General features: G+C 36.1%; 2 protein-coding genes across 3 annotated transcripts; one reads left to right on the top strand and one right to left on the bottom strand.

Annotated features, from left to right (window-relative positions):
* The first annotated feature begins 5,691 nt into the window (after positions 1–5,691).
* LOC109238730 (60S ribosomal protein L37-3-like) lies at positions 5,692–7,047 on the top strand. Its single transcript, XM_019405204.1, has 4 exons — positions 5,692–5,801; positions 5,897–6,032; positions 6,144–6,245; positions 6,656–7,047. The coding sequence occupies exons 1-4, from the start codon at positions 5,799–5,801 to the stop codon at positions 6,700–6,702; spliced, it is 288 nt and encodes a 95-aa protein (XP_019260749.1). The 5' UTR covers positions 5,692–5,798; the 3' UTR covers positions 6,703–7,047.
* Positions 7,048–7,814: 767 nt separating this feature from the next.
* LOC109238729 lies at positions 7,815–18,114 on the bottom strand. Of its 2 annotated transcripts, XM_019405203.1 has the most exons (15): positions 17,518–18,111; positions 13,098–13,494; positions 12,823–13,000; positions 12,544–12,683; positions 11,329–12,463; positions 11,127–11,227; positions 10,864–11,008; positions 10,341–10,409; positions 10,210–10,255; positions 9,754–10,121; positions 9,434–9,513; positions 9,216–9,351; positions 8,600–8,804; positions 8,415–8,497; positions 7,815–8,298 (listed from the first exon to the last, which is right to left on the bottom strand). In XM_019405203.1, the coding sequence occupies exons 1-15, from the start codon at positions 17,624–17,626 to the stop codon at positions 8,164–8,166; spliced, it is 3,327 nt and encodes a 1,108-aa protein (XP_019260748.1). In that variant the 5' UTR covers positions 17,627–18,111; the 3' UTR covers positions 7,815–8,163. The 2 variants fall into 2 exon arrangements, 1 of the variants encoding a protein (XP_019260748.1); XR_002069808.1 differs by lacking the exons at positions 7,815–8,298; positions 8,415–8,497 and having other exon boundaries at positions 8,721–8,804; positions 9,447–9,513; positions 17,518–18,114.
* Between the last annotated feature and the right edge of the window lie 1,611 nt (positions 18,115–19,725).

Below are 19,725 nucleotides of genomic sequence, written 5' to 3'. Positions count from 1 at the left end.
GTATCCGGCAAAGACTCCGCTGGAAGAATCTATCAGTTTTAAGTATAACTCCGGTGGAAGAAACTGGCAAACCCAACCAAAATGGGTCTCAATCACTGTCCAAATGTGTCCCACATGCCAGGGTTAATACCATTACCGCGGGTAATGTTCTCCAAAAGTACACCCAATATTTGAGGTATTTACAAGGCCTCTTAAGCGTAATCTATATTGCAAGTTTAGGGAGAAATTTGTTATTTTGCTAAAGCAAGAAGAAGAAGATGTTATACCACAAAACGAATATGAGAATATGATGAGAATAAGGAAGATGAATGGAATTAGGAATGATAGTGATATAGGGATTGGAATTATAAATAAAAAAGTCATTTCATCATTTTTATAGTTGGAGATAGAATAAAAGTTAAGAAAAATGTTAATTTTAGACTGATGTGGAAATTAAATGGCACCTTCACGCGCCCAAACTCATTTGAAGTTACTTTCTTTTCCATGTAGCGTGTTAAGGAGTTAATAACTTTCAAAAAACCAAGTTGAAGGGGTTATTTAGGACCTCGAATAGTTAAGGTACACTCGCCAAAAAGCGTCAAGTTCAGGGGGTCTTTTAACTATTCTGCCAAGAATAAATCCAGAATTGCAGTCCTTAAGAAGCAGTTGAGCAAATCGTTTGCGATGAAGGACTTGGGGCCAGCAAAGAAAATCTTGGGCATTCAAATCCACTGACATAGAGATAGAAATGAGTTATTTCTGTCCCAAAAGCAATACATTGAGAAGGTACTCAAGAGGTTCAATATGACAGATACAAAGTGGTTAGTACTCCTCTTGCTAAACACTTCAAATTGAGTATTAGTTAGAGTCCATCTACCAATGAAGAGAAAAAGGAGATGGCTCGTATCCCTTACTTTTCTGCCGTTGGTAGCTTGATGTATGCTATGGCTTACACTAGACCAGATATTGCACATGCCGTTGGTACTGTTAGTAGATTCCTTTCTAATCCTGGAAAAGAACATTGGGATGCAGTAAAATGGATATTAAGGTATCTGAAAGGTACTGCAGATTTGAAGTTGTGCTTTGGCAATGGCAAGCCTGAACTTATTTGTTACACAGACTCTGATTTAGGAGGCAATCTTGATAATTCAAGATCGACTTCCGGTTATTTGATCACTTTTGCAGGGGGAGCTGTTTCTTGGCAATCTAGACTACAGAAGTGCATAGCTCTATCCACCACAGAAGCCGAATATATTGCTGTCACAGAAGGTGCCAAAGAACTATTATGGATGAAGGAGTTTATTAATGATCTTGACTTTGAGCAGCCAAGGTACATCTTATTTTGTGATAATCAGAGTGCTATCTGTCTCACCGAGCACTCCACTTTTCATTCTAAGGCCAAACATATAAATAGAAAGTATCATTGGATAAGAATGGCCGTGGAAGAGAAATTATTTGAGGTTGAGAAGATACACACTGATGAAAATCCTTCGGATATGCTGACAAAGGCGGTAGTTACAGATAAAGATGAATTTTGTAGAAAATTGGCAGGCATGAAGCCTGTCAATAGTTCCTCTACTTGAAGACACATTTGGCCCCTTGGCTTGAGGGGGAGTTTGTTGGGCACATGCCCATGTTGTCCAGCCAAAGGCCCAATGGCCTAATCCTATTCTCTTTTGGTTTCCATTCCTATTCGGGATTGGATTCGATTTTTGTTCCTATTTAGAGTTGGTTTTGGCTTTAAGGGAAAGCACCACTCATGATTTATAAATAGGACAACCTTGAAGAATTATTCTATGCTCATTGAAACAAGTCTTTGAAAGACTTAAGAACATAAGAGTGGTTTTTGAGGGAGCTTTCATCAAGAGAGAAGAGAGAAGAAAAGTATTTATTTTGTTGCAGATTTTTATTCCGACCAGCCAACTTCAAATCACGTTTTCCGATTCGTTAACTGTTGGATCGGGTTGAAATTTTGACTAAGTGTTCGTAACATCTTGGTCTTGAATTTGAACTTATTGTGTAGTCAATTTGGAGAACTTTTGTAACCCTCTTATTGTTATAGTGGAGCTTTTTGGATGTTTGTGATCCCGTGATTTTTACCTTCGATTTGAAGGGTTTTCCACGTTAAAATTTGGCGTTCTTTACTTTCTTTATTTTCGGGTTTGCCTCTTTCTCGACATAACAATTTTTAGGTTTTCTTTCATTCCATTGAATATATATAACAACTTTTAGTTTTTGTAAAATTATACTGGGTATGTTGTTGTTGTAGTTCTTTTGGAAGGATCGAAGGATCTTCATCATTGTGTTTGAATTCTCATACTCATCTGGTCACTAGTAAAACTAACTAAAACTTTCACATTATTCACGAGTTAGGTAATTGACATGTGATACAACAAGAAGCAAAAGAAGAAGAGAAAAAGAGTTGTGTGCCTCTGGTAGAGAGTGTTTATAACAGAATCTGGTTTAGTCGGGCCTTAAAGAAATACTAAACACTGCTTGGGGAAAAAATAGAAAAATTACTATAAAATCTATTAATATAGAAAAGGAGAGGCAAATCAATGATAATATGCCAAGTGTCAAAACGAAATATCAACACATATCAAATTTTATGACAAAACTCCAATAACTTTGGAGATTCAAAAAATTTTGAAAATAGAAAAAAACTTACAAATTCAGTTATTCACAGCTTTGCTCCCACGTTTTTGGGCAAATCTTTTTCAAAACTGATGGAAGATATTAGAATTCCACCTGGAATGCCCTAGGTATAAGCTCCTAATGTGAGGTGTACTTCTAAATTGGTATTGCAAATTGACTTGGTAATTTTTTTGTTCTACTTTATAATTATTTTGCCTTTTTTTTTGTCTAATGAACTACTTGATGTTAATATAAAATTCATGGCGGATCACTGAAGAACATAGCTTAGATTTACATAAACTGTAATTTCAAAATCATATAGTTTTTTTGTATTACGTTACGAATTTCTCCTAATTATATAGCATACCATCCTTTAAGTAATATTATTGTGGAGGGTAGGCTGTGAGAATAATGTTATTTATGTTTTTCCTATAATTTCATGTGAAGATAAAATGCTTGTCTGAATCACTAATCAACCACTACTATAATACGATTATTGACGTTTTTGTTCTTCATCAAATTCTTACCTATATTTTTTTTGTGGTTCCATGTCTAAGTTTTAAACTTTTCGTCAATATCTTCAAAGTAATAATCCGGTAAGTTCTCTTCTTTATAAATCTTCATTTCAATGTGGGTCATATTATGCGAAAAAGATTACAGCATGCCCATAATATAATTTTTTATAGGCTACAAATTTATGAAACTTATTAGTTCCTATCTCCCAACAGAATTCTCTATATGTAAGAATGTAAGAATTTGACAACTTTGTACTATTTTCCCCTTTAGTTTCTGCAAAAAAAAAAAAAAAAAAATTCAATATGTATTTTTTATGTCATATATCCATAGTTTAAGAAAAAGGTATTTCAATGATCAAATAGAATATAATAAAGTATCAGTGAGCAAGGTATAAAAAAAAAATATAAGACTCGCCTGGACGGAATACTGGAGCCGGGACAGTAAGCAACAAAGAGCTGAACCAATACTAAATATTCTGTAAGCTTACTGTAAAAGTTCTTAAAAAGGTTCACCTTTAGTTGACATCTAGCGACAGAGACAGAATTTAATGACGTTTCTATTCCTTTCATCACTACTTTGGGTTTTACCATCCTAACAATTTTAGGATTGAGAGAATTCAGATGAATATTACAAAACATATATAATAATATATGATCCCCAAGGACTTAGGGTATTTTTTTTTGTTCATTCGTCTTCTTCAAATTTTCTTAGGTTTTCTTTGTTGCGCTTCTCAGTTCTTTTTTTTTGGCATTTTACTTCTAAATTTCAAGTAAGATTAAGAACTTATAATTATGTGTTTGTTGTTTTTGATTTTTGGATATTTTTTGTAATTTTTGCATTAGCTCAATTGGATGTATATGTATCGTTCCCTGCCTCTCAATGGCCTTACTTGACATTCTGAGGAAGCTATGATAGACCATTGAAAATCTAGATTGAAAATGAGGTTAAACTTGTGGTTGCAACTCATGAATAAGCTCCAATTATCCCTTAATCATGGTTACATTCTTTTTTGTTTTGGCATAAGCCTCAATATTCAATTTCTATGAGAGCCGTACTGACAGAAGAAATGTGATGGTTATAGTTACTTCAGTAACATTACTTATTCCGTAACAACTGTAGTTAGTTTATTTCACTGTGCTAGCGATCACATTTGAAGATGGGATAAAATGGGTGGTTTCCAAGTTGATGGAAGATAGGACTTGAGTTAGTGAAGATTCATATAGTCAGACCCAACTTGCAGCGTAATTCTTTTTATTTCTTGAATAACTAATCTCCAGGGTAAGCTAAACTTTACTTGCTAGCTACGCCTTTCTAAACTATAAGTGTGATTTCATTTATCAACAAAGGGGGTTGGCAGTTGACTTGGTATGTTATTGGTGAAGCTATATATAGTTTTCATGCTGAACTCACATGGAAGAATAGAGCAAATAAATATAATTTTGTTTAATTTTGCTTTCGGCTCTTTCTCATGCTCGGAGTTCTAAAAATTGAAATTAAGCCAAGGAAGATTGTAGTATGTAGTGGAAATCAGGTTCGTACAGTTTATGATTCTTATCCCGAGAAGATTGTGGTTTCTAGAAGAACGCCTCTAAGGAAGTCCACTGTATCCAAGTCATTCCCCTATTTTTCCCCCTCAAAGAGCTTGATTTATATATTGAATTATAGTAAAGGAAAGATGTGCAATCTTAATAAAAACTGCTAAAAAAAGCTAGGAGACTAAGTTATCTACGGAGGGATTTGTGTTTTGAGGGATATGATGGGCTTCATCAAAGTGTATCGCAAGGTAAGAGAGAACCATTTCATTGAAGTGTTGCGATGAACATCTTGCCTGGCTTCCTTTGAAGGATTTAATGCATGCTTTCTTGGGAGGCAGAAACAAGGAGGAATTAAAGTAGCACTTAATTTTATTAATATTTTGCACTCTATGTATATTAGGGTAAAAACTTATTAGCATCAAATACTCATAAAAAATTATTAAATACATATGAAATTACATATGCACTTCTGTTACTTAATCATTATTATAAATGCATGCTTTTACTTAATAAATCTCTTAATCGTAGTAAGTTAAATTATATTTGAATGTCATTGCACATAATACAAGATGTTACGGCAATTCAGGGTGTATAAAATTATTTTTCCTACATTAGTTGCCTTATCATCAACGATCGTGGATCAAATGGTTTAAATTTTACAATTTATCAAATTATAAAAGCATGAGGTAGTCAAGTAAGTACGATAATAATTTATTATAATTTTTTCTCTAATATTTTCCGCGCATACAATAATGATTATGATAAAATGTAAAATTTATGATAAAACTACCAAGAATAAATTGAAACAAAAAAATATTACTAATTTGTGTAAACTAATGATTAATGAATACATATCGCATTAGTTAAACGTGTTTGTCATTAATCCTAAATAAATTTCATTTGAAAAAAATGGATATCATAATGATTACGTGTTACTAAGTTTCCCGGGCTCAATAATAGAAGAAGCCCAATGGGCTCCATAAGATTAGTTTTAGCCCAAAACCTTTTCGGCTCACTTGAAGAACCCTAAAGCCCTATCTCAACCACCAAGTATAAACACTGCAATTATCGCCGCACTTCATCTTTCTTAGTCGATCAGGAGGAGGACGCTAGGGTTTCTGCAACTGCACTGCAATGGTAAGTGAAAATCCATTACTTTTTCTTCCTTTCTATTACATATTATGCGTGCAAATGATGACGATAAATTGAATGTGGATTTTGTATTATAATAGGGGAAGGGAACAGGAAGTTTCGGTAAGAGGAGGAACAAGACTCACACACTATGTGTGAGGTGCGGTCGCCGCAGTTTTCATCTCCAGAAGAGTCGTTGTTCTGCTTGTGCTTATCCTGCTGCCCGTTTGAGGAAATGTAATTGCTCTTTTTCTCCTGTTTCCTCATCATTTGTATTGCATAAAACGCCATGAAATCCTTATACTAGGTTTGATATATTTACTGTTTTCGTGAATGAATGGTTTTCAGATAACTGGAGTGAGAAGGCACTCCGCAGAAAGACAACTGGTACTGGCCGCATGAGGTACCTTCGCAATGTTCCTCGCAGATTCAAGACCGGTTTCAGAGAAGGTACACGTTGTCTTATGGCTTGCCGTTATTTCTGATCTGAGTTTCTGCATATTCTGTGATCGACGAATCAATTATAGTTTTGGGGCTTTTTTTTTTTGTTATATAGTTTTAGTTTTAGGGCTTTTAGGTTAGACTTTCCTTGTTCCTGAGCTGAGGGTCTATCGGAAACATCTACCTCATAAGGTAGGTAGGGATAAGGTTTGCGTACACACTATCCTTCCCAGACCCCATTTATGTGATTTCACTGGGTTTGTTGTTGAAGGTTAGAGTTTGCTAATTGAGCTAGAAATATTATGTTATCTACGCCCAACTTGTTTAGTTGAAAGTAAAATATAGTAACTAATAGCTTGTGCTGTTAAGGACTCTGAATCACCTGTATCAATAAATTATAATATGCAATGTTTGTCCAGGGACTGAAGCAGCACCAAGGAAGAAGGCGGCAGCAGCTTCTACTTGAGGTCCTTTGAGAGGGTTATTGAGGAGGGTACTTTTTATAACGTTAGCATCATTTTGGTATTCAAGTATTAGAGAGCAAGGAAATTTTGGGAAGCTTATTGCCAGTCAAAGTTAGAAGTGCTTAAATTTTGGAAATGTGTTGTTGAAATTGGCATTTTGAGACTAATGGATTTTATAGGCTGTTTTCTACTTTTGGTTGCTCTGAACATTCTGTCCATTTGCTTATGTTTCCTTGAATTTGAGAATTGAGGGTCTTTTGAGCTCTTAATTTTCCAATATTTTACTAGATTCGTATCTTTTATTGCTTGTTGCTTTTAAACCAAATGCAATGATAATCTTTCTGGGTTGTGCATGTAGTCCAACTGACCTGCGTTTGCTATTAGGACAGTTTTATGATGGATTATCCATCCTTTGGTTTGGCGGATGCATATGCGATGTGCATTTTCATATAGTATGTCGATGCCGTTTCTAATGAAAGTAAAAGTTGGCAAAGCCTTGAATTTAATGGTCTACTAAGGTAATAAAATGCTTTCTTGTTGACTTCAGATAGTGGTCAATGAAGTGATTACTAATGAAGTTAGTGAAGTCATGCGGGTAGAATTCAAATCACATCGGAGAAAAAAATTAGTAGGTGATTGTTTAATTGCTTAACAGGTATTCGGTAATTGTTGTGCTAACTGGTGTAGATTTCACCGTATCCAACAGAAAGCTTTTGTATTCTGGCAAATCAATGAATTGATATGTGTCCTATAGGTTTTCTGAAAGTTTTATTTGGGGCTTGCTTGCCGATTTACTAGTAGGAACGCTCAAAGTCTGTTTGGGGTTGCTTGCCGATTTACTAGTAGGAATATTCATAGCTTAGGAGCTTTGTCATTTAAGACAGTCGTTTATCCACTCACAGTGGTGTTCAATTGCTGGTTACCGTGCTTCTGCTCTGATTGATAACCTTGGAGTATAGGAATGAGCGCTATGAGTTAATGGCCAGTCGTTTAAATTCTGCATATTTGAAACCATTGATCTTCTTTAGGAGAAATTTGCAATGAACTTGGATACTGATTGTAAGGCAGAACATACAATCAGAAAAATACTGTGTTGCTGGAGAATTCTTACAACTTTACTGATATGAATCTTGTATATTTATACCCACCTCAAACATTTACAACGGTATCTCCAATGTTGGTCAGAATGTAGCTTACACGAGTCTTCCCAAAAAAAGTATTCCAAAAAAAAAAAAAAACTAATTTACATGTTCTCCGGGAAGTTGATTCTAGCTTTTAACAGTTTTGTTGTCTAAGAAAATTTATCCAGAAAACAAAATTTTCCGCACCGTTTACAACTCAAGTGCGAGATGTGTAAGCAAAGACCGATTTTCTCAGGAGGGCAAAAGGTAAAGAAAATACTAAAACGGAAGTTCATATAATTTCCTCTAAAAGATGGACAAATTGTCTGAAAAACAGACGCCCTAATCCATTTTGAGCTCTCCAAACCTCGACTTCTCCTTATGCAATGTGCTGAACACGCAATCCAACTCCGGAAAAGCGGACAATAGTATCAGCTCAACAAGATCAAGGACTAACTGCTTTAGACACACAGATGACTGTAAAAGGAACAACGCCTCAGCTAGTAATACTTCAGGAAAGGTGTCTAGAACAAGATGAAGATATGAAATATTATCATATTTAAAGCAGGTTCTAAAGACCCTGACTATATTACCTGGATGAAGTAATAAAGATCCTTCGCACATTGTTCATATTCCTTGTGACCAACAAGTCCCACAACAGCAGCAGGCGCTTTTTCTGTAAAAAGTTACCAGAGTAAATTATGGCAAACAAGGAAAAAGCATTATGGATCTTCGAAATGGTCAATAGCCAGGGGCACATGTTTCTCAGATGCCCTACCAATCATTAGCTCATATACAAGGTTTGCACGTTGTTCTGCTTCCTTCTGCTGCATCTCATCCAGTTTCTGGATATCCTCTACTGTTGGTGATGATGATGGAGTTGGGGGTTGGTTGTGAGGAGAATTAAGAGATGGACTGGTAGATGGGGTAGGGCGTTGTCGCCTTGGATGCTTTGTTATGAATATTCCGTCAGGCCATAGAATCTACATGGAGCACAAAGAATGAGAACACTTGATCCAATATCAATAAAATGTTAATCACAGAATCTTGGATACCATCAGTCATCTGAAGCTACATTTCAGCCTTTTAAGAAAAAACATACAATCATCTAAATGCACATATATAAGACACAGCAATACTTACTACTATAACTTTTTCTCTTAAAGCAAGCTAATGAGGGTTTTAGTTTTTACTGAATTCCCACTCCCAAAAAAGGAAAACATACATAAAAACCAAAAAATAACTAGAGGACAGAGCGTTGTTTGAACTAGCAGATCTTCGAAAACAGTACTATAATTTAGGACGTATTAACAGTTAAATCACAATAATTAGGAATGCAAATTGAATTGTTGTTATACTGTGATAAGAAAAAACAACTAAATTGCGACACTTGCCTGCTCAACACGTCTTATGCCTGCAGCAACTACTGAACCCCTGCGCAGACGCTGGATTTTCTCAATTAGCCAGTCATCAAATGCATCACCCATTCCCAGTTGCAAAACCTGTTTTGCCACCCAGAATGCCTTTCTCCTGGAAGGCACCCAAAGAAGTTTATAACATAAATGAGTAATCAATCAGGTCCAAGAGCAAAACAGTTGGACAATAATGATACCTGATCCACCCACCATCTTGGAGCTGAAAAATGACGTCAACCAGGTCTAGAACAGGTGCACTTACATTCGGAGGCACCCACTACAGTGAAACCAATAAAATAAAATAAATAAGGTTCATAACCATCTTAGTTCATTGAAAAGCTACATGTAATTTCTTAAGAGGAAACCAAATGAAAGCATCATAAGAAAAAAAGGTAACTTGAATATCTTTCAACCTCACTAACTCAATCTGATCATTGCAAATCTATTTCTTCCCAAGTGTTTCCAACGGCAAAAGAGCCTATTAGCCTAAAACATAAAAAAAGTTGGTAGCAGCTACCTCTACGGGAAGGGAGGAATCAACAGGAGCATCAATAAAGGATTCAGATGATGCATGTGAGACACATGCATTAGTTTCAACTGATTTTAGCGTCGTTTCCATGGTTGGGATAGAAACTTTATTTGTTTGTACCACATTGTCGGAGTCACTACTTGAATCCTCAAAAGTTTCTTTGATGGGTCTTTTTGGAGGGGACAGTGCGACATATTTTTTCCCAAATCTTGATTTATCCACCACAGGTTGATGCATCATGATTCGCTCCTTTCTTTCAGCATAATGCTCTCCCGTGGAGGATATGCTATCAGTTCTTTGGCCAATCCTGGGCAGAGGTTCTTTTCTTACGCGGCATACGCTATCATCCAGGTCAACTGAAAGAGTAACAAGAATCATTTACGATTAACATAACAATCGAAACCCAACCTTCTGCCCCTTAGCCAAGCCAAGTAAGTTACTCACCTGGTAATGTTTCGATTATGGACAAGGAGTTTGAAAAGCTGTATGTCTGCAAAAACAATGTACAAGATCAACGCTCTTTGTTCAAAAGATGCATCTAAGCACAAAAAATAGAAAATCAGCAATCTTTCAACCTGTGAATCAATACTGAGGAAGTCCCAAACCTCAATGGAGTTGGAAACGGTTGGGAGCTGCAGCAGTTTCTATGACAAAACAAGAAAAAGAGTCAAATAAAGATTAAAGGTGACACAGAAAAAAAATAAATAAATAAATTGAACTGCAGAGAAAAAGTGAACAAGATAGTTTTGAGGAATATATAAAAATCCAGTTTCATGAAATGTTTTCTTTTCGAAGCTGCCCATGAAATCCATATATCACCAGAACTAGTTATACTTCATCAACTTCAGAAAGCGAGAAGAAACTTCGCAGCAAATCACGGAGTCAATAACAATATAGGATTAAGACTAAGATAAACTGCTGTGATTTTTTTTAAAGAAGATAAAATATACGATAATGAGAAGGAAAACAGTATAAGGTAAGAACTTAAGCACATTTTTGTGACAACAAAGCAAACTCTTATAACATGAAATTACTCTGGTATAGATCACAAAGTACTAGTTGAAAAACACTTCTAGATTCTATCTGTTAGAGCACCACCTTCATATATGTGTTAAGAAATTTGCATCGTTCTCGAATGACTGGAACATCCAGACCTGTGGAGAGGAAATGCTTGGGTGGCAAATGAAGATTGTAGTCATGATACTCCTTAAGGCGTCTGTGGAGCTCCTCAAAATGACGAAACCTGTCACAAGCAGCAAACAGAACAAATTAAGACACTGGATACTGTTGAGATATATTCTGGATAAAGAGATGTTTGACATTCACAATAATGATAAAAGCAGAAAGTTACATCAAGAGACCTTCTTTTGATAGACCAACTATGATTGTTTACGTCTGTAACAGATAAGGAATAAACAGCAAAAGTTTTTGAGCCACATTTTACGATATTGGCACTCAAGACCTGCAACAGAAGAAAGGATAACATATGTGGATGTCCAACTCTGTGAAAGTAATTCATAAAGTGAAGTAATATGTAAAAAAGGATGGCAATCACTGCCGTACCTCGCATGTTAACTTCAAAAAGGAATCAGCAATTATAGAACCTTTCACAGTATTAGCACCCATTTTGTGGTTTTCGAGAATGCTGGTTGACAAAGATGATGATGATGCATTCGTGCCATTTGAAATTCTACCAGATATCTCTGTATCAGAGTCATCACTCGGACCTTCTGGTTTCTCGTTATCTATAGAGTTTAATATATCATTTCCATCCCCTAGTAAGAAGCTGGATCTTTGTATCTCTTGCCATACATGCTCTGTTTGGCTATTCACTCTAGATTTTTTCCTCGCAGATGGTACTTTATTTAAGTGCTTAGAGCGAACATGCCCTTTGCTAGATTTTCCCTTTCTTGTCTTATGACCAGCATTACTTTCAAGTGGATGATGAATGTGATTGACGTTCCTCCTATTTTTTGCATCCCACACTAAAATACCAGGAGAGTGAAGACCTGTCACACTGCTAGGTTCCTCATCTTCAGTAGTGTAAGAACTAGTGCTCTCTGATTCGACCTCATCCAAGTTTTGCTCATCTTCCTCTTGATATTGAAAAGGTTGAGTATTAGCCTTCAAAAATAGGCTCACATTAATCTTGTTTTCTCTCTCAATCTCTTTCTGTGATTTAGGTGCCCCTACAAAGGAACTCTGTTGGAGTGAATCTGATGCTAGATTGGCCTCTTCTTTCCTTTTATAGTTTCTTCCTTTGGTCCACATGTTGTCTAAGTTTTCTGGGGCCAGGGTTTCAGTCTTTCGACGGGACACCAAATCTAGCATTTCACCCCACTCTCCTCCAGAGCGGTGTCTCTGGATACCTCCACCATCATCTGCGTTGGTTTGTGATGGCAAAGAACTCCAAGAACGAGTAGACCGTGTATCAATCGAGAGCAAAGGATCCTTTGACAAATCTGTTCCATTCCCGGTGTCCATCGCATGATTATCCTTGGTATCGTTAGTTTGATCCCTTTTTAACTGAACAAGTTCAACACCTTTCGCAGAAGGATCCAACACCCGAGAAAAATGATCTGCGGATACCTTTGCAGATGCACTCGGACTTGATTGGTGTTCTGTTTCCGCTGCCGTAGGTCCTTTATCAGCCTTTTTTGATGAAATAACTAGAGATTCAATCCTCTCATTAATGAACCTGAGAAAATTTGGGTGATGAAATAAAGAACAGAAACAAGAGTCATATGGTACAGGAAGCAAGACCCAAGGAATAGTTACCTAGGGTTAGCTAAATTTAGTACTGGCCGTATCACAACACAAGCAAGAAGCTCCCTCACAATGTAGCGGAATAAAGAGCATTGCAAGTCCTCGGTCTTAAACGTGACTGAAATGAGACCATCCATGAGATGTTGGAGAACCTGCAGATAGAGAAGAAAATGGTGTAAGTGAAATAAAACCATCCTAAATTAATAGTTCTCCAATGGAACAATAGATTATTTGTTTTTATAAGGAAAAAGAATGATACTATTACCTTATAAGAACGAAGAATCAGATTACCTTGTGTTCAGCTTCTGGAGAAAACAAAGCCGGATGTAACTTGTCATCTGCAGCCAGCACCAGTTTCAGTTCCAGATCTCGCTCTTCTATAGTCAATGATCTTGAATGTTTTTTCTCAATCCTAATTTTGCTTGTACGGAACAGCTCCAAATGAGTGCATATCAGATTGACAACGTCCCTGCATGATCCAAATGAATGACTTACTTGAAAAAATAGAATAACATAAGCTAAAGAGGAAATATGTCAGTAGCATCCTGTAAGTACAATTTTGAAACCTTGTTAAAAGATCTATAAGATTAATAGATCTCATCCGATATGAAATTTCCCCTAGGACGCCATTAATGATCTGCACAAGTTCCTCTGGAGCCTGTCTATCAGAAGTTATCCGGGAGTACCAGAGATCTGTCACCCACTCAGAGACTATATGTCTGGTGAAATGGTCTATTGCATCTTCCACCATAGGTGAATCTACTTTCTTCCTCCAATCAGAAGTCTCATTAACTGCTTTTGGACCCTCTAACTGTTTCTTCTGAATACTACCATTTGATGAGGATGACTTGCTTTTGTATGTAACAGCTTTTATTCGTGCATCAAAGTCCAGAGATAGATAGCGAAGGATAACAATTAGGAGAGCAGCAGCAGGCAAGTTGACAAAAACTGAAGAGCTTGTTACTGCAAGTGGAAAGTACATTGAAAAATGTCAAAGGTGAGAAAGGAAACAGAAAATGGCATATAGACATCGGCCAAGATATATAGTAAATCGAAGCGGAAATGTCAAAGACAAATAAAGTTAACATGTAATTAATGAGAAAATGACACTCAACAGAAACTACAAAAACCAGGCTCCTGGTCAAGCTGAGAACTCTTGTAATAATAAATTCTGAACAGAGAATCTCCATCAAGATACATGCAAGACTCACTAATAAGATGTTCTTTTTTTATCAGGGACTCATCAACAAAGATTTGTGCAAAACCAAAAAGTTTTGTGCTTTCTAAAAATAAAAATAAAATAAGCTTTGTCATGATAGGCATGCAAAAGGAAGGCTGTAAGACTTAACTCTTAGATAAAGCTTGAAGCTTCTAAGAAAGCAAACAATGACGTAACTAATAAGAATTGCTAAACTTAATGATGGGACTTTGCTATGCATAATATGAACCTTTATATTTCGTAGGGAATCTTGGACGTTTATATACAGTTCTTGCATTAGCCCGACTAGAATCAGGTCTAGCAATATTACAAGCTCATGCTATACTGGTGCTTGGACAACTTGCATGCATTTCAATTATTCTACCAGGTATTGGTATTCTCACCACTATAGGTCTGGTAACATTGTCCAGCAAGACTTAGGCACATGATGTGAAAAAATGGACTTTGGGCCTTACTCAAACCCAAAGCTAGCTGATGAGGAGAGTACTGTCCAAGACCATGTAAGGAGACCAATTACCCATCCCACAACCGATGTGGGACTCCAAATAAAGCGAAATCAATTAGGTAACTTTTTAGTAGTTGTGGATTCGAACCTTGATATCTCAAGATCTTCATTACAACTTTATCGACGGCTACAACCTTATGTGAAACTCAAGCATATACTTATGGAAGTTGTATTAATAACCATTCAACAGCACCAAAGAAGTAGAAGATCATCGCCAAGGTCCTCCTATCCCCTCTAACATGTCAACTGAAATGCTTGGGCAACAGTAAAAGATTATAGTTTCTCTGGTTGCATTTAAAAGGATCATTCCATTTATAAACCTCCCATAATAGCCTTTGATTAAATTTCCATTGAAATAGATTGCTTCCAAATGGGGCACACGTTTCATGAGGACAAGGAAATCCATATCGGTGACACATATGTAAGTCACATGGTGTAGAAAGAGATGTTCACAATCTTAATCAAGTATTTATTGTAACTCACAAATCGATGAAGAAAATTGCACTTTCGTTTCATCTCTTTTAGTTCCATCCACATAATTCTCAACTTGGATCTCTTTAAGAAATGTCTCTCAAAACGCCACAAAGATAATTTTTTATGTAGTCTCAGCAAACGTCTGATTTCTCTACTGGTTCCGTTTGTAACTAAATTGTAAGATTTCAAATCCATTGGATAAACCTTCCGGGTCTTAAACTGGTAACCAACCATGCAAACTATAAGGAAAAAGAAGAACAAAAAGTACGTATGCATCATAGGACGAATAACATCACTCATGCAATTAACTTCCAGTCATCAGGAATTTGTTCCTGATAGTGTAATTGTCTCCACTTCTTTTGTTTGCCTATGTCGATTTTTGTCGAGCTACGGAAGCTATTTTCATTGTGGTCCGACTTCGTGAACTTTCACCCCCTCTATCTCCAGCCTCTTATGCTGATGGATGATCTCTTCTGGAGAGCTTCATCATAAAGTGGCATAATGAATAATGTGAAAAATGCAAGGAGAGTTCATTTTCCCTCAAACTAATTAATCTTGATTATACATGGAGAGGAAACAACAGTCCAACATTAAGTTTTTAAATTCTTGCACAGGTCTCCTGTAGTTTAAAGCTTCTTGCGCATTGTTTGAGAGCGGTTTCAGTAACTGAATGAGCTTTTAAAGTTTGCAACAGTAGCTTACAACACACTTTCAAATGCGATCAGAACTTGCATAGTTAGTCTTCCTTGCTAAATCTTTTTTGCAATTCTCTAGAATAATTATCCACTTCATTCTGGATTCTCAAGTCAAATCCTGACTGGACAACTTTGCTTCATCTCTATTTTCTTTTTTTGATAAGTAATGACTGGACAACATTGCTTTAAGTTATTCCAAGGGTTTGCAAACTAACATTTGGCAATCCAATTGTGTTGTGTCTAAATTTTCTACATGGACTTAAGAACTCAAAGTTACCAGCCATACAGATAGAAAGTACTGACAAAACCCAACTGGTTACCTATTATCTTTGTTCAGTCTTCAATTATTTTGCTACTTTATCAAGTGACAAGTCAATATCTAGCATCTCCAAGATTTAAAGGAAATATCAAATATGGTTCATATTATTCATAATCATTTGGCATAGTCTCGACAAAAGTACTCCCCTGTCCTACTGAATCCTTTTCCCCCTGAATCTCTGCTTTCTCACCAAAGAGGAAATAAATTTCATGGTAGGAATACTGGACAAAGAAGATACAATGATAACCACGGCACCTGTGTGATTCTAGCACAAGACAAGAAAGAAACACGTATGAGAGAGAGAGAGAGAAGCAAATTTCCTCTATACGAACAACCTATATTCTAAGTGAATGTTTTGTTCAATGAATACACATATTCCCCAAATGACCTCAAATATTATCAGTAGAGATACACAGCACAAGAGGGAGAGAAGCAGAGAAATGAAGTCAAAACTTGCTGCCATTCATGTAGATACTAAGATACCTCCTTGCATCATAAACGCATAACTATTCAAGCTCCGACATTATAACTAATTTATAAGGGAATTACATATGGGACCTAACCTTCTGCTCAAGTACTTTAATCCTCTGGCAGAACAACACTTCTATGGAAAGAAGAACCCTAACTTTCTTCCGTTAAACACATGGAACCTCTTACATTTATTTGGCGCTTTTCTAGTATTAACAGATATGGAAAGATGAATAAATATCTATGATATGTGGGCAGCAAATTCCACTCACACTCAACTTGTACATACTTACATACACTTAGTGATTTTCAATGAGTAACCTAGCAAACAACCAAATTCCTAAACACTGTCAAATGGAGAAAAAAATATTTTGGGAATCTAGTATGTTGAGAAACCTCATAGCGGCAGATGACTTCAACTATGCACACGCGTAACATGCTTCTTTAAAAGTAGAGAGGTACTACTTAAGGAACTCAGATTGAGCATCTTATATGACCCCCCCCCCACCACCACCACCACCAGTTCACCACCCTTGACAGGCAGAAGCGAATTCAAAGTCCTGCAGCACCTTTGGTGGTTTGAATCAGAGGAATTGGTTGAATGCAAAGGAAAGAAATTGTGAGCAACACATGAGCCATGGTTCAACATACAGAGATTAAGCAGTAACATACTCGACGCCTATTACCATCCCGGCAAACATTCACCAATGTCGCAACCAGTGGCAGAGCCATGTTTATCGAGATATAGGTGAATAACCTTTTTATGCGCATATATATATATATATATATATATATATATATATATAGAGAGAGAGAGAGAGAGAGAGAGAGAGAGAGAGTAGTTTTTTGAATACAACAACAATCCTAGAGAGAGTCGTTTTTTGAATACTACAACAACAACAACAAAAAACCCAGTGTAATCCCATAAGTGAGGTCTGGGAAGGGTAATGTGTAGGCATACGTTACCCCTACCTTATAAAGACCGAGAGTAGGTTTTTGAATCCCCGTGATGAAATTCCTACCTCTACCATTGGTCACGACAAGTCAATGTGATAAAGCACGGGGAAGCCTTGTGCTCCTCTTGGATTTATTCCTGAACCATATCTATTTAAAATCCTAAATTCGTGAACTAGGGATGGTTTAGCCATTAAATCCAATCAACGTCTCAATAAAAATACATTCCGTGCAGCAAAATGCACATCACAAAGCTTTAATTTAGAGCTAATCCAAACAAGTAGGAATGGAATTAAATTCATCATCATCATCAGAGAAAACTGAAACAAACAAAAAAAAAGTGGACACTCACGAGACATCATATAGGACAGTCCAATGACACATAGGAGCAAGATTACAATCCGCTTTTTAGCTTCTTCGATGAGGTCCCGAACCGTCACCGCCTGCCGTTGGGTGCTCATGTCGTGACCTCCTCCAAATCAAATGCTTCACGCTAATTCACCAGAAACACAACTCGAGCAAATTAAAGTCCTGAATTTCTCAATTCTCATCAATCAAATCAGCGGACATTCACATTCGCATAAGATCACGCCGTAAAATCTCAGGTATCAACTAAACAAAATCGTCAATGTGATCGAAAAAGAAGAAATGATTGAAATCAAAGCGAAGACTGATAGGTTTTTGGTGAGAGCGTGGTGCCGCTCTCTCTCTCTCTCTAGAGAAAACTTTCTCGCTCTAACTGTGAAATGTTCAACAGAGGAACAGTACTGGTAAAAGAGTAGAGTTTTGGGTTGACGGCTTGGAGAAGAGGAGGGAACGCCGCGTGGGGAGTGAGGAGTGGGGGGACTGTGACGGAGTCCGGTTGATTGATTCGACTAATTTTTTTGTTGAAAGAAAGAATAAAATGGGTCATGTGTCTATTTTCGTCATTTTGCACCTTGAATTTCCGTTGCGCAATTAATTTGCTGATTTGTTAGGAAATCCCAGGGAGTAACTCCTCTAGTGGGACCATAATATATGATTTCCCTCTCTTTACAACTTCGCATCATTGCTTACCTGTCTCCCTCTGCATGTAATCCATATCTACTTTTTTAGTGCCAAAATTCCTGAAATAGCCTGTTTGGCAAAGATCAAAATGCTTATTTTTCAAAAAAAAAAAAAAACACTTATTTTAGGATTTAACTAACCTAGAAATGCCACCAAGCTCCGATAAAAATATACTCGTATCGTACTCGATGGTTATTGAATTAGGAAACATTACGCTGTAAAATCGCTCTTAAAGTATAAACGATATATATAAAATCAGTGTCTATTTTTCGAATATTAACTAACTGATATAATTACTTTTGATCGGCCGGCAAATTGTAACTTGCCCTTATTGAATATTCATGAATGTAAAATATATGTTTAGGGATCTATATCCTTGCTGTATAATTTTAACTATTAAGATCAAAGTAATGATTTAGCACAAATTTCGAGTGCGAATATATTTATTCTAACTTTACAATCCCTCTTTACAACTTTGCATCCTAACTCTGCTCTTATCTGTCCTCCTGTGCATGTAATACATTCCTACATTTTTAGTGCCAATTTTGTGCAATTGGACTCATTCTAAGAGCCCGTTTGGACATAAAAAGAAAAATCCTTTTTTTCCAAAATAATTTCACTTTTTTTCAAAATTATCGTTTGTTCATAAAAATTTTATTTTCACTTGAAGATGCATTTTGGAAATTTTTGAAAATTTTAAAAACTCCAAAAAGCTATTTTTCAAAATTTTCACTCAAATCACTCACAAAAATTCAAAACAACCCAAAATTATAATCATATCCAAACACAACTCTAAAACTTTCAAATACCATTTTCACTTGAAAATATCTTTTTTTAAATTTTACAATTCTTATGTCCGAACGCCTACTAAGTTTTGGACCTTCTCCCTCTAATTTTTGCGGGCCCGGGTATAGGAGCAACAACTGAATGGCTCGTAACTTGAGAGTTCAGATGAATTATGTAAAATTTTACTACTACTGATTATGTAGCTCAATTTAAACTTATTTTAAATTAATATTATCTAAAATAAAATTAAAAAATATATAAAGCTATCAAATTTCTACTAACATGTAAATCTTTGGCAAGATTTAAATACTCATACGACCTAATATGAACATACTAATATGGAAAAAACAATCAACTATAAGGTTGTATGTCTTTTAATAATTTTAGGCATACTTCATCCAGTTCTAACAGACTAACATCTTTACCCACAATGATTTCACATGTACATACCGATAATTTGAAAGCTGATGCAGGACATGTCCAAATTAGTCGAGCGATTTTTCTTATTTTATTCTCGATAGGTGCTACTTGTGTTAGGTGTTTGCCATAATTTCTTATCATATTTGGTTTTTCTATTTGTTGAAGGAAATGAAAACATGTTTACCTTAATTGGGTTTTCCTTTTTGTAGAAGGAAATTACAAATCTCTCATATTTTGCTAGTTTTTTTCTTGCAGGAAAATGTTTGGACTTCTATAAATTAAGGATCCTTCCTTCTCATTCAGTAGC

Source organism: Nicotiana attenuata, unplaced genomic scaffold (assembly GCF_001879085.1).
Source record: "Nicotiana attenuata strain UT unplaced genomic scaffold, NIATTr2, whole genome shotgun sequence".
NCBI classification, from domain to species: Eukaryota; Viridiplantae; Streptophyta; class Magnoliopsida; order Solanales; family Solanaceae; genus Nicotiana; species Nicotiana attenuata.
The sequence above is the reverse complement of the archived record's forward strand: the minus strand, read 5'-3'. Positions and strand labels throughout refer to the sequence as shown.